Raw genomic sequence first — 14,874 nt, 5'->3', positions numbered from 1 at the left:
TAATAATACTATCAAGAAATGGCTGAATTTGATAACTGAATATTCATTTTAGTCATTTATCAAAGGAAAAATGCTGCCCAGTACCTATTTCAGGCTTTTCCAATGTGAAAAAAGGAGACTGGGTTTTGGTCTGACAAGTATTTCATCCCCTTAGGCTGTTGGAAATTGTAGTGGTTGTTTTTTCACTTTTTGTTAATTGTTCAATCGAAAACCAATCAACTGCATCATTGATCATGAAAACAATATTTCAATTCAATATTCAATATTCCTTTATTCGTCCCGCAAGGAGAAATTCCAATAGGAACAGAATTGGAACAAAATATTTGGAAACCCCACACAGTTAAACCCCAAAACAAGCACAGAGTTCACTGTAAGAAATTCCCCTGTTAAATTACAGTAAACTACTGGCAGCTACAGTTGCCAACATGAAACTGTCATTTTACAGAGCAAAATTCGTGGTTTCTTCTAGTTGTTTCGCACATTAATATGATGCCATTGGTGCTTGAATGAGTTTGTGCTTACACTTACAGTTGAGTACGCCTTTTAATGTGGTCCAGAACACATTTGCGTACAAAATCCAAAAAGATTGTGACCATTTGCAGTGAAGACCACCTCTGAATGCAGTCTGAGTGGACAAATCTCAGTGTGTTCTTGGGTGCATTCGCACCTGTACTTTGAGCTGTCCATTTGTGATCCGATCACCCAAGATGCACATTAATCCTCGGTGTAAACACGGTCTAAAATATGGATGTTTTGATAATTTACACACATGTATACATACTGTACATTCATTTATTTTTATATGAGTCAAGAGCATAAAGTTTGGGCCACTAGCTTCATCTGTTAGAGATAGCTTTAGTAAAATATCTAAATATTTCTGTGTGAATTCATTCAGATTGTGCGTGTGATGGAATCTTTGTGCTCCAGAGTTGTCCCTCAGGATTTAACCCTTATTAAATTAGCTTCTCCTACTAATGCTATTTGGAAATAGGGCTCAGAGACAAGTGCTCTAGTTTCTGAGAGAAACTGAGTGTCTCCATGCAAGGTGTGCATTTTATGTGTCTCAGTTTCTGCGTGCCTTAGAGCGTGTTTGTGCTCGTGTGCTTCTGCCAGTGTGTATGCGTGTCTGCATGTTTATCATTCAACTAATTGTTTATGGCAGTTGCTTTCTCTGGCGCAATAAACTAAAGCTTTTAAATCCATTTGCTGCAGATAATGCAATCAGCCAGGGTTACCCAGAGTGAGTGAAAGACGCCCTGGGCACTTCTGACCTCAGTGATGAAACTTCAGTCCTCTGAGTCATTGTGTTTCTGCTCTGGTTTTTGTTCTGCATGGGCAGAAACGACAACTCAGACAGACACACAGAGAAAGCCTATAGTAATGTGTTATTGTATAAAATGTAATACAGTCAGTTGCGTCATTGAAATTTGAATGTTGCATATATTGCCCAGTTTAAACAACACTGGAAGTACCTGCTTAACTGCAGCCTCCGATGGGTCTAAAACCTCAAGATCTATTCTCTTATTTTCTTGCACACCACTTTCTTTTTCTTCTTGTCATGAATTCCCAAGATATATGTTTTTTAGAAGATAAGACACTTCCAACTGCCCAATGCATTTTAAAGAATTACTTCACACTCATTCTGAACACTAAAATTCAGTGTCAGGTCAGGTACCCATTTACAAAAAGAACTGATGCAAGTCAGGTTCAAATGGGCTCAGGTCAAATGTCAGCGCAGACATTCTGGAAGTGCCTCGTCACTAACCTAAAGCAAGGTTAGGTTAGTGGATAACATAACTCAAAAACACCATCTTTTAATGTGCTTCTCTGTGTTGTGAACTCATCTTCAAGAGCACTTTCTCTTCTAGCATCAAGCTATAAATTACACTCAATAAAAGAAAAGCCTAGAGTGGACATCAATCTTACGGATTCCAAGTATGCTGTGGTGCAAAGAAAAAGTCAACCTGTCTGAATTTGGAATTGAAGTGGGGTCAAAAGTCCAAAGACAACAGTCAGAGTAGGGGAGGAAAGCATAAAGTGGGCCAGAGCTGCTGACTGGAACAGGATTCACGTACATAGGCCCCAGTGTCAACCCATCCCATCACCATGCTCCTCCTCCTCAAATTTTATCTCTGCACCATCGCTCCCCTCCCCTGTTTATTTCCTCCCTGCTCCTGGATCAGATTTCCTCAACTTCCTCCTGTGGATTGGGCTGGAAATGATGCACATAAATAAAGTGGATGCAGTGAGCAATAGTTACAGAGATAGAAATGTGGGTATTGTACCAAGAGTATGCTGTAAAATGTGCTGGGCAGCAGTACTCATTAGCATACAATTACAAGTAGTACAAGAAATTAGAATTTGAAAGTCAGTAGTTACTAAAGTTACTAATCTCAGAAGCCCTTGTGTGATGACAGCGTGTTTTTGGTCTTATCATCTGCGGTGGGAACTAAGTACATTTACTGAAGAACATACTTCAGCACCATTATGATTCACTTCTACTTTACGTGGATATCTCCATTTTCAGCTAGATTTCACAAGGAAATGTTGTACTTTTTACATTCATCTGACAGTTGTTACTTTCCAGAATCTTACACTGAAAACCTGTAATGAGTTTCTAAAACCATACACTGTCAAGGATTGAACCACCATAATTTCCATTTACTCCAGCTCCTCAAAGATACAACAACTGAGAAGCATACCAACAACAGCTAGTTTAGCCCCAGTGACTGCATGCAACTCCCCAAGTGTTCTGTCCTCACTGATGCCGTTGGGTTAAAAAACCCTCCAACTCTGGACCAAAACCAGCTGGAATGGAGCAAACCAGTGGCCAGCCAACCAGGTGTGAACATACAACTTTGGGGTTGGCAGAAGACTTATTTTTCTCCTCTCCACATCTTTTGTCCTGTGCCAAGCTAACACCCCCCACACCTGTCTGTCCACTGATTACACAGAACTGAAGCTGACATCAGCCATCCATCAGACTCCTGGGGAAACAGCAAACAGGTAGAGAGCAAAAATGTCGATAGAACAGAGTGTTACTAAGATCAGAAACTAAAGTAATTACTGAATTTCAAATAGTAATCCTTCATCCTGTTTCTTCCTGATGAAAAGGAACCTAATCACTGGTCAATGCTAGCAGTCACATCTGTCAAGATAGCCGTTGTTGGTCAGTAGACAACCAGACTGTGGACTGTCTGGTTAACCACAATGTCTTCTTTTTTATTTCTACAAAAATGAAAATGCCTCCACCCCTGCACATCACAGAAAATGTGACGTGGGTGTAGTAGCTTTAACATCATTGGAAAGCACCTTTGATGGAGCCGAGCTAACTGATTACTTCTGATGAGTAATAAATAAAAAAAGTGATGTTAATCCTCTTTCAATCAGTAATTATTAACTAATTCTAAATTTCAAAAAAAGTTGTTCAACTCTGGCAGAACATTGGTGCTGTTTTTTTTTAGAAACCTGCTATTTCAGGTATGTTCTGACCAGGTTCCCACTGCGTCTCCCCTCCATGACTCATTTGTTTTCTTTCCCTGCTTGTCCGACTCTCTCCTCCCTCTCCTGTTCCACCCATCACACCCCCAAGCTCTTTCCCTCCCTTCACCTTGCCTTCACTTGCTCCTACTTCCTTGCTTCCTGAGGTCTACAAACGTCCCCCCACCCTCGCCACCCCCCACCCCCACCAACAGTCAAGCTGTGACACATCATGAAGGAGGCTATATTAGGCCGATCACATCCAGAGACTGCATATTGTTTTCTTCTCACGCATCAGAAACAGCAGACTATAATTACTTTGATTCACCCCCACCGGACTGTATAGCTGGAAATAGTTCCTATATGAAGCTGCTAAGCTCTCAGTGGATGGTGGGAGTGTGCATGACCTTCCAGTCAGTCATTTACTCAAAGTTAATGAATGACAAATGACTGATCCTTCAAGAGGCCAGTCACTTTCAAACAGGATGGGAATGGAAAAGATGACATGGGGCATTTCTTAAAGCTTCTTTAAACACCAAAGAGGACTAATGTGTTCTTTCCCATGATTGTTTCTCTCCCATCTGGAAAATTTTCATGACAGTTTTTTTCTGGACAAAACTGTGACAGAAATATAGAAGTAAATTTCACCATCTGGGTGCTAACAGTCCATGCAAGGGTTCAGTAACATGGTGTGTGTGTGTGTGTGAGGTGTATTTTTGTACTGCATCATAGTAACATAGTGTTCTTTGTCAAATGGCCAAGTGCTCTCCCCCATACCTTTACCTCCGTTGGTGCTGGCGAGGTGAGCTGCAGTTCCTCTTGACCATCTGCCATAACTCTGGCCACCCTCAGACAATAACAGGCCGGTCAGGGAGGGAGGGCAAGTGGGCGGTGGAAGGATACACAAATATGCCTGCTTGTAATTATAGCCCAACACCTCAAGCTATCGCACAATGAAAGCTGCAGCTAGTCCTTGCTGGGATTTATAATTCATCTTTCCACTTCTAATTGAAGGGTTTTATAAATCACTGAATCTGTATTTTTATTAATGTCAACAAATCTCATGACAAGACCAAATCAACAGGAAATGCATCCTGATAACAAGTGTTGTATGTGCAGCCAAAGGTGTACAGAAGCTTATTCGCCTCTGCTGTAGACTTCCATTGCTACTTAATGACGTTCCTTTATTACACTGATACACCAACATGATGCAGTAAATTCTCATCAGAGCACAAAAACTGTGTTCTTCTTCTGTGACTGAAAACAGTCCCAAACAAATGTACTATTTACTTATGGCTGAATAGCATTAGCTAAAAACTGCAGAGCCCACATATAGGTTGTGTCACTCACACTCCCTTTCCAAACTCCTGAAGCAGTCAGAATCATTTTCTTTGGCTGTGTCTTTTGACTTTTTGATCTCCTCATCATGACATTCATTTGCTGCTTGACAGATGATTCAGTCCAAGGTCCATTTCCATTGTTTTCACTCGTCAGGAATTAAAATCCACCGTGGTAACAAAAACACATTACACGAGCCATCATCTTTGTCTTGGAACACTGTCAGGTCTCACTAACTCTAGCAGAACTTTAGGCTTAGCAATACAACAAACTATCTGATGTGACAGTGTCGGTATCTGGCTAATTAGCTACCTAGCCTGCAACCTGACATTAGCTGTGCGTCTTTCCCCTGTGAACTCTTGTTTAGTTACTCGCTGAACAAGCTACATGTGCAGGACAAGACACATGTTGATCGATAAGATGGAGATTAAGCAGGAAAGGCAGTTCACTGACATTACTACTTTATGCAAAGTCCAGTTTGCTTTATTGAAATAAAGTCTCCATCCAAACACCAAATACCAAACAGTGTTCCAGCTTCTAGTGTTCTAGCTTCTAGCTTCTAGTTCTAGTTTTTGTTTCATAATTATATACATGTAGATTTTACATTTTAATTATGAATAAACTATGTTTCATTTATCTTAGTACATGTGTATATGATTCAACAATTCCGATCAGTCTGACATTTAGATGATATTCTGTCATAATGTATTTAGAAATATCATACCAAGTCCCTATGAAGCAGGATTTTTAAAATATGAATTTAAAAATGAATTTTAAGTGACTTCAGTTTGCCTGCACAGCAGAGAAAACAGTGCAGCACAGCAGTGACGATTCTCGCTGCCCGCTGCTGGCAAAGCAATGCCATCCCATCCCAGAATGCACTGTGGCTGCGTTATGTAAGAGGCTGTTCTATTCTATTCTTAGCTCTACCTCACTGAGAAGTAACAGTGCTGGTTGCCTGAGAGTCAAAAGCGCAGAGATCTGATGAGGCGGGAATCATCACTGAGGTGAGAACCAGCACAGTGGGCTATTCTGCCATCATGCTCTCACACTAGGACACGGGCAGGATGGCATGCCCATTTTTGGTATTTGGAGGAAGTCGAAATGTATAGGTGGGTGTGCAAAGGAGGGGGATTTATATATTTAATAGTCTAACAGGAAGAGGATACATAAATAGTACTGTTTTAAAATCCTAAAATAGGATGTCTACACTCAGTAGAATATCTTTACACTTCTTTCTTCAAACCTTGCAGTGTAAGCCTTCACACTCCCTATCTTTCAATTGCAGAAAATAACAGACTGTGTCCATCTTTACATCCAGCCTTCTTCTTAATCCCCATCTGTCATGTGTATCCATTGTATCACTAGTGTGCCCCCCCCTTCTCTTGATCCCTTAGTCTCCAACTGTCCGTTTTTTTCTTAATGGATGTCCAATCCTATTATAATTATTTCCTGGAAAGGTCTGCAGAGACAGAGATGCATATGGTGAACATGTGTCTACTCCTGTGTAACAGCATGCAGACTAAACTTGAAGCACAATGTCTGTATTTGATGCAGGATAATGAACATGTGATTAGTATTGTACAGTATTGTCATTTAGGACACTGAGATTATGTATTTTTCTGGGAATTTAAGAGTTGTAGGTAACTGGGGGTTCATTCTTTTGGATCTAAAGAAATAAATGATTCTATATCAAATTTTATCAGAGGCAATGTGGAGAAAGATTTGAAACAGCATTTAGAGCTTTATGTTGGGAATACAGTTAAAGCTGCACTTGTCAATATCTTTATATTATCAATGGGTGAAATTACTGTATGTAATGTGAAAGGGTTCACTTGTGGTGACAAATTTACAGAGAATTATTAACCAACCTCACCTCCAAGGAGCATTTTAGTGTGTTGCAACTCTTTTGTTTTTGTTTTAAGGCCTGGAAAATTTGTCTGGCTTTCAACTAGCTCTGACAAACCCACTGCACACTACTGTGCCCGCCCACCAGCAAATGGTAAACACACAAGATTAGTGGTTAGCTGGTGAAGAAAGTCAAGTTCTCAGCAGCTTAAGAAGATGTTTCCCTCAAGAGTTGATGGAGACGAAAAACTTAAAGAGCTTAAATACTGTCCAGGAAATCAGTTATTGCAGGTACTGTATAAACTCTCTAAGAAAAGCTTGTACAGTTTTCCAGATTCCAATATTTTGTAGACTCAGTGTATAAAAACAGGACCTAAACAAATACAGTGTATACAGAATTGTACCTGGACAGTGTGGAAGAAACTTTGAAACAGCATGTCAATCTTTATTTAAAACCCCTTTTTTTCACGTCATAAATGTTGCTCACAACATCTCTTATAGTGTTGTAATAATGCGATGTCAATTCTGTAGCAACTGTAAGGTAACTGTTGAAGCCTTTCACATTCGTCACACACACCTCTGTACTAATACACGTGCCTCAAGCATTTAAATCTTCAGAGGACTGAAAAAAACAAAGTGCAGCCTTTGAGTGTTTTTAAACGTTTGATCCTTAGACTGCTCTGGCATTTTCTTTTGAATTGTCATCTGAAATATTAAAGTGCCAGTGACTCAGCAACAGCAAACTTACTCCCATCTAAACCTTGATCATCTTTGAAGCTAGGCACGACATGGCAGCACTTTCTAAATGCCACACATGCAGGTCCACACTTGTGCTTTTACACATGTGAAATGAAACAAACTACATTATGATAAAACACACACCACCCGGCTGCTTTGTGTTGTTTCACTTAGAGAATAATTGATGAAGAGAAATAACCAATTTTTTAAATTAGTCAAGGGATTTGTTTACAAGTCAATATTTAATAGATGTGTTGCCTACAGTTACAGTGAATTAGCATGTAAATCTATACTTACAGTATGTCGCGATATTTAAAAATCTTTTTACTTTTTTCCAAATGTGAAAGTGACGCAGGCTTGTCCTGAGCCCTGTGTTGCATCAGGCTTTTGGAGAGCATGTTTCATCTCCAGAGCAAAGCAAAACACACATCAGTTTCTTGTTTGTAGTCTGAAACAAAGCCAACAAGGTGAGCCAGTGCGACAGCATTGGGAAATTATTAGCATTGTTTACACTGTAACAGACAGACAGAACTGCAGCGTGTGGCTCCAGTCACAACAGGCAGCACTGCCAGTCGTAGCTTGTCTGGGCTGAAGGAGTGAGACCCTCAGGAAATGGTCTGACTGTTCTCCTGCTGCACTGAAGCAAACTCTGCTAGAGCCATTACATGACATACACTCATTACCTTTATATTTATCTAGATCATCTGTACTTTTATTTATTTATTTTTTAATTTTTTTGCGTCTTGCATTAACATTTGAAGCATGTAATTATAAGGAAGCATTCACAATTTGGAGAACTGCAATTTTAATGGATCATAATAGTCGGAGAGGTCATTCTCTCTCTCTTGTAAGATGATTTTTTGACATTTGAAGTGTGAAGAGTTCTGTTTTTCTGTGCTGAACAAAGACAGAAAAACAATCAGGGGAAACCCAGTGTTTTTCATGTGCATGTGAAAGGACTGTTCAGGTATTCAGCCAGCACCAGCCTGCCTGAATAAAGTTAATCAACTCTCAGAGTGCCACACTAACCTGCATGATTAGCCGTGGAGAATGGGTTACAGAGGCAGAGACTTGTCTCAGTTCGGGTTTTTGGTTTTGTTTTGTTTTTTTGTTTTGTTTTTTGTTTTTCTGTGTGTGTGTGTGTGTGTGTGTGTGTGTGTGTGTGTGTGTGTAAGGCCAGACCACACTGTCCAATAATCAGAACAAACAGAACAAGAATAATGGAAAAATCTGACTGTTGTCTAGTAGTACTCTCTGTCAGTGTGGTCAGCTCAGGCAGCTTGGTTCCTGTTACCATGTACCAAGTAGATGATTTACCACAAACACAGTTGTATAAGCTGGTATGAGATTTGATTCTGTGGTAGCACCTCACAAATTATCACACTGGCTGTGAAGACGAAATATTTCTCAGATTTCTCTCTATTAATTCATTTCACAAAGCATTTGTAAAACCTGTGAAGTTGCTGGAGCCACACAAACACAGCATTTCTCTATCATATTAGGTTATGTATGAGCTAGTGTGTATTGAATGCAAAATGTCAAATGACATCATGGCTGACCTTTAAGATCATGTCTGTAAATATTGACTATTAGGCATCACACTTTTCCGAGAACACAAAGGAAAAAAAATCATAGAGTCGAAGATAATACGGAGGATCTGTTAAAAGGTCTGACACTCAGAATCGTAGTGAACAACTCCTCTGCTGTTTCTTTCTGTTATTTAACCATGTGAAAGTCTCTTTGAGATTGTCATGACATGCCATGCATGCAAGTAAAGTGTGTTTGGAATCTGGTGTATGGAGCTTTAGGGTGAGTCTCAGCTCATTTTTAGCTGTCCAACCACTGTCTGCCCACTGTACACTAGCTACTGAATATCATGGAGCATTTAGCAGCTACAGAGTCACACTTTTCCCTCAGGAGAGAAAAAGATGGACGGGTGGCCAGTAACATGACTCCAATTGAATGATTATGTTGTTCTCTAACTGTTGGATGGATTTTTACACTGCTCCAAAGTTGCCATAACTATCTGCATCTGTTATTGCAGGTTTAAGTGGGCCTAAGTACCTTTAAAAAAAAACAACAAAAAAAAAACCCCAAAACAATTAAATCCCCCAAATGGCAAAATGATTAATAAGTAATGCTATAATCATTTGGGAATAATGACAAAATTGGAGTATTACCATTTTTGTTTGTTTTTCTGTTGTCTGTTTGTGTTTCTCCTAAGTCCTTGCTGCTGCTACATCTCACCTATTTAGAGGGTAGATAAGGTAAACTAACCAACCAGAATGAGTCACTATTGTCCCTAAAAGAACATTTTTGTTAGTTTTGTTTTTGAAATAAATCTTGATTTTTATTTATAGAGTAGCTGGTCTGAATGACCACTCTCCCAAACACTGGACTGAAAAAATGTGATTGCCGGATTGTCCATTTAGTAAAATTCCAAAAACTGATGCAGCCCCTTGTTTTCCATATTTGCTAAGTATCATTCGGAACAGCTCCACAGACAGTTTGCGACATACAAATACAACCAGTTGTGCTTGATGGGGCCAAGCTGGTACCACAACTTCTGGATATATAATCTGGGTCTCTTCAGTTGGGGACAAGAGCAATCCACCCACACTACCACACCACCAAGGAACAACTACCTTAACTGATTTTAGTAATTTACCTTTACCTATACCTATAATCGACTTATCTGTGAAAAATGATTGTTTGTTTTTTTCAGTGGAAAAAATGACATTCTCCTCTACATATATTTTTGAGATTCTCTGTGATTCTCTGTCTCTGTCTCTGTCTCACACACTTCCTCTGTAACACTCTCCATCCAGACTTCAGTGACCAGCTGTTGGAGGTGGTTGGCCTGGAAGGGGCAATAGAGATGGGACAGATCTACACTGGACTGAAGAGTGCAGGACGCAGACTGGCTCAGTGTGCCAACGTCACCATCAGGTCAGAATCTCCCATCATTTAGCTGCTTCTTCCATCTTTTCGCTCCCTCCTGTCACCTTCTGATGTCCACTCTCCATCTTGCTCTTCATCTGTATCGTGTTCACTACCCTCCTCCCCTTTTCCATCCTGGTCAACCAACTGGAAGCTGTACTTTCTGCACAAAATGAATCCAATTCCATTCTATACATGTATGATCAAAAATGTATGTGTTTTTGTGCATTTGAAGGCTACAATCCCTGCAGTATTCAAACAATAACATGCCTGTACCTAATAAATTATATATTTCAGTTGCATGCTCTCCTAAGTGAGCTGTTGCGGCTGAGAACTGACTCACAGTCTGACTTCACTGACTTTAATCTGTCCGTAGTATTGAGTTCTGATGCCAGTTTTGGATTTGGTTCCAAGTTCGCTCAATACTTTGTTCTAAATAATTTGCAAAGCTCTGATGCTAATGAATCTCCTCTCCTTCCTTCCTCTTTGTATTAGTAAGGAACATTCGGGTTGAAGGTGTCTCATTTTTTAGCTGATGTTGTTTCTCGCTATTACTTATGGCATCATCTGGAGCTAATCAATATTAATCCTACAAGTAAAGCACAAATTATACTTTCAACATCCCCTGTAAGGGTGAAAGGGTCTGCGTCATGTGACTTTGTCATCTGCCCATGTCCACAAGAGCCTGCACAGTCAATCGACCAATCAAACAAACAGTACACGTCCGCTATTCGTGTCACTGTCCCTTTTAGAATATTTGTGGCTTCTAACTCTGACAAGATCAACAGGCCATGCCATGTACTCCATTAGAAGGGGTTCATGAAAATACTCATCTATTGCCTGCTCAACAAATTAACCAAGATGCCATTCTGACTGAATAACGACACCAAACGTTTGAGAAGCACTGTGTGGAAGCATTGTGAATTCAGCACTGCTAACTTTTAAAATGCAATTACCTTTCAGTAACGTTACTATAACAACAGTTCTACACTGTAGAAAGGATTAGGACACATGGGTTGCATTCAAATGATTTCAAACAAATTATGTTTCTATATTTTAGCTGCTGCACTATTTCATTTCTCATATTCTAATTCTATTTAACCAAGGTGAATTTTAATGCATATTTGTATTTGCCTGAGATCTAAGAATTAGATCAGAGAGTGAACATTATTTAGGGGACCACAGCGAACTGTCTTCTCAGCCAAAAACAGCTGATTAGTGAACCATGATTATTTGAGGTTTTGCTGATTACTGTATTCAGAGCTTTTAGTTACTAACAAATGCTCAAAACTGTCCTGAAGTAATTTGATAAGGAAATAGAAAGGATTGGATATAATAAGTGTATCTGATAATGGATTCAGATTCAATCAAATTCTATCACACTCAGGGGCACTGTGGCCACTTCTTGGTTCAGAGGCATTTTTTTTATTCAGAGAAAGTGACTTTAATGTAGATGTTCTTGTTGTTCTTGTAAGATTCAGTCCTTTACTTTAATTGTACAGTGAGCATATACCAAAGAAAGAAGTGACATTTACAAGTTGTGCTCTCACTTGTTCAGCAAACTGCCCCTAATATTTTCCTAGACCAGAATTAAAAGGGCATTCATCACAGTCATTCTCCCATACTGTGTTTCTGTAGCCGGAGAGGCATGCATGAAAGTCTTAAACCAACTTTTGTGTGTGTGTGTGTGTGTGTGTGTGTGTGTGTGTGTGTGTGTGTGCGTGTGAGTGTGTGTGTGTCTGTGTGTGTCTGTGTCTGTGTGTGTGCGTATATACAGTGGGTCTGTGAGTTTAAAGAGTGGGGGCCTGTCTGGGAATGGGTCTCATGGGAACAAAAGATGCAGTGTTTGACCCTGTCCTCGGACAGTGTGAACAGGCCTCCCGTGCCTCAGAGGTGTGTGTGATCTGACCTTCACAACCTCCAACCCCCCCCCCCCCCCCCCCCTTCTCTTTACAGGACGTCCCGACGGTTGCCCATGCAGATTGATGGCGAGCCCTGGATGCAAACCCCCTGCACGGTGAGAGTTACATCAGTGTCACTGCTCCCATGTTAAAAAATGTTTTAAAGTCAAAATGATTGTTTTTCAGCCTTTGTGCTTCTTGCCTCATTTCCCTGCTTTTGTTTATCTTCCTCCTCTGCACACCACTCGCCTAAACATTGTCATGTCATCAACTACCACAGACCAGCTATACTCTTCATAGAAAAGGAAGAAATCAGCTCTATTCACCCTCACAGCATTTCAGCCATTTTTCATTTTGTCAGAGTTGATCCTCATGGAGACAGAAGATAAAAAGCTAATTTTTGTGTTATGTGAGTTATTTGCATGGTCACAGTGAGTAGTTCTGTAACAATCTGTTGTAAAGAGCCAGGAAGTGATTCAAAAATGATATTGAGAACAGACTGCTGTACAAACATAACACTTTTATCATGTCCTCCTCTGTCTAATTCTTACAGATCAGGATCACGCACAAGAACCAGGTCCCCATTTTACTGGGCCCACCTCAGAAGACACCTTTCTTTTTCTTTAAGAAACACAACCGGAGCCGCGACTAGGACACAAAAAAAACAAAAAAACATTCACATGTACAGTACATATATGCACACACATGTCACCCACCATATAGGCAGCTCCATCAAATGACTGGTGCACTGTTCCCAGGTTGGAGTTTGAAAGTGGGAAGCTCATTAACAGGATCATATTAACAAGTGGAGCATTCTTTAAGTCAGGATACCTACGGATAATTCATTCGCAAAGGATCCTGCAGTGACCGCACCTGAAATGGAAAGACTCAACATACAGTGCCGACCTGTTCCTGAACCATTACCCTCTAGTCTCCAAACCCCTGTCCCTGCCCTGGATTTAGCCACAGCCACTTGCAACAGCCAACTCTCTCAGTCCAAGCCACCCCCTGCCCAAAGAATTGAGCCATATGTCAGTACTGCACTGCCTGCTAAACACAACTTTGGCTGCTGGGATTCCCTCACAGCCCTCAAATGAAGTAAAGGAAGAAATAATGAAGGGATGGAAAGGAAGGAGCAGGGTGTATGATGAGCCAGTACAGGAAGAAAGAGCCACAGAAACAATACAGTCAGAAAGAGAAGGTTAAGTGAGAGTGATGTGGCAGTAATCATTGTTGTTTACAAGGGCAGTTAGTAAATAGAGTAAGATCCACCTCTTAGTTAAAGCACTTGTATGAATAATGAAACAGCGGTTGCTTGTAAGAGTGCTCAGTCCAGGGCCTCCCCACAGATTGACAGCACGACACGGTCGAGAGGAGCAGAGTGGTGCTGGAAAAGCCGCATCCATTATTGACTTACTTTGTTTGTGGGTTGATGGCATTGGGGCGTAAGAGTGGCCTGGAATGGGTGGAAACATGCAGGGATTTTAGCGCCTTAGCATCACTGGCTTACAAGAAAAGTTCCTTCAAAGCATACTTACAGATTGTGTAGATGATCTGGCTGTAGACTTAAGGCAGAGGAAGTGCTTGTCCACTTGTGCACAGTTATCTTTAAATTGGCCAGAGTCTAAATTGAAAGTAGAGATTGCAGTTCAGGGACATTGCAGTTAATCGTTGCTTAAAACGTATTTGTCCTCTGTGGTACCACTACCATCCAAATCAAATCAGCAACAGCTCCTGTGCGCCATATGCCATAGGGCACTTGTAGTGGGTCCAGGATTGAAATAAATCCCCTGTGTAACAGCAGGGCCCCCAGGGTCTTTATTTACCAGAGCATTGACAGGGGCACTAAATTTATCTCTCTATTTCAGGGAGGGTCCATCTCTCCTCCAAGGAAACCCTACGCCTTATTACCGTGTCAAACATCAACTCACAATGTCAAGTGTGCTGTTAGAGTGCAAATCCCAGAGCCTACACCTACTGAAACATGCTGGGTGGCATTAATACATTCATAATTTAAGATGTGACGGTTACAGAGAAATTGACAGAAGTGGATGAATTGTATTTTCACCAGAGAGGATGGAAGATGGCAATCAGAGACCAGCGATTTGAGTTCAGCATTTATAAAGAATGTATCCATATTACTGTCCCCACAATATGGCAAATGATATTAAACAGAATGTGCAGAAAGAGTATATGTATATTTCTGGAAAGTAGGCGCAGCTCACTTATACTGTACACACGAATGTGTTTTTAATATATCATTGTTATTAATGTGTAAATCTTAGCATAGAGGGGTTCACAGCAGTATTCTTTACTGTATAGAGCTGCTACACTCGCTCTCTGAAGACACTTTTCCACGTTGTCTAATTCAGATTATTTTTACTTGAATTTAGTCTTCTGTCATCTCTTAACTTGGCTTGCTTGTAGGAGAAAGAAAGGAACAGCAAATGCCTCAAAATTACAGACTGTGTGACAAAATGATCTCATGGTTCACAGACTACTTTTTTCAGAGCTTTATACATGGCCTGAATGAGCCATCTCAAGTACTTGTACTGTGTATTGGTTAAAAGTAGAACTAGACCAATAATAGAGCTTATTACAGATATATCGTGTTAGTGTATATGTTGGC

The 14,874-nt window shown here is 40.4% G+C and overlaps 1 protein-coding gene across 4 annotated transcripts in view; it reads left to right on the top strand.

Moving 5' to 3' along the window:
• LOC139339993 (diacylglycerol kinase beta) overlaps positions 1–13,016 on the top strand; it is a 106,930-nt gene extending 93,914 nt beyond the window's left edge. For all 4 annotated transcript variants that reach the window (XM_070975521.1, XM_070975522.1, XM_070975519.1 and 1 more), the window contains 3 exons: positions 10,233–10,353; positions 12,301–12,361; positions 12,799–13,016. In XM_070975521.1, the coding sequence (XP_070831622.1) occupies positions 10,233–10,353; positions 12,301–12,361; positions 12,799–12,897 (281 nt within the window). In that variant the 3' untranslated portion in view covers positions 12,898–13,016. The remainder of the gene's footprint in view (positions 1–10,232; positions 10,354–12,300; positions 12,362–12,798) is intronic.
• Positions 13,017–14,874: the final 1,858 nt, after the last annotated feature.

This window comes from Chaetodon trifascialis, chromosome 12 (genome assembly GCF_039877785.1).
Source record: "Chaetodon trifascialis isolate fChaTrf1 chromosome 12, fChaTrf1.hap1, whole genome shotgun sequence".
NCBI lineage: Eukaryota > Metazoa > Chordata > Actinopteri > Chaetodontiformes > Chaetodontidae > Chaetodon > Chaetodon trifascialis.
Note: the sequence above shows the minus strand (reverse complement) of the source record. Positions and strands in the feature narration are given on the sequence as shown.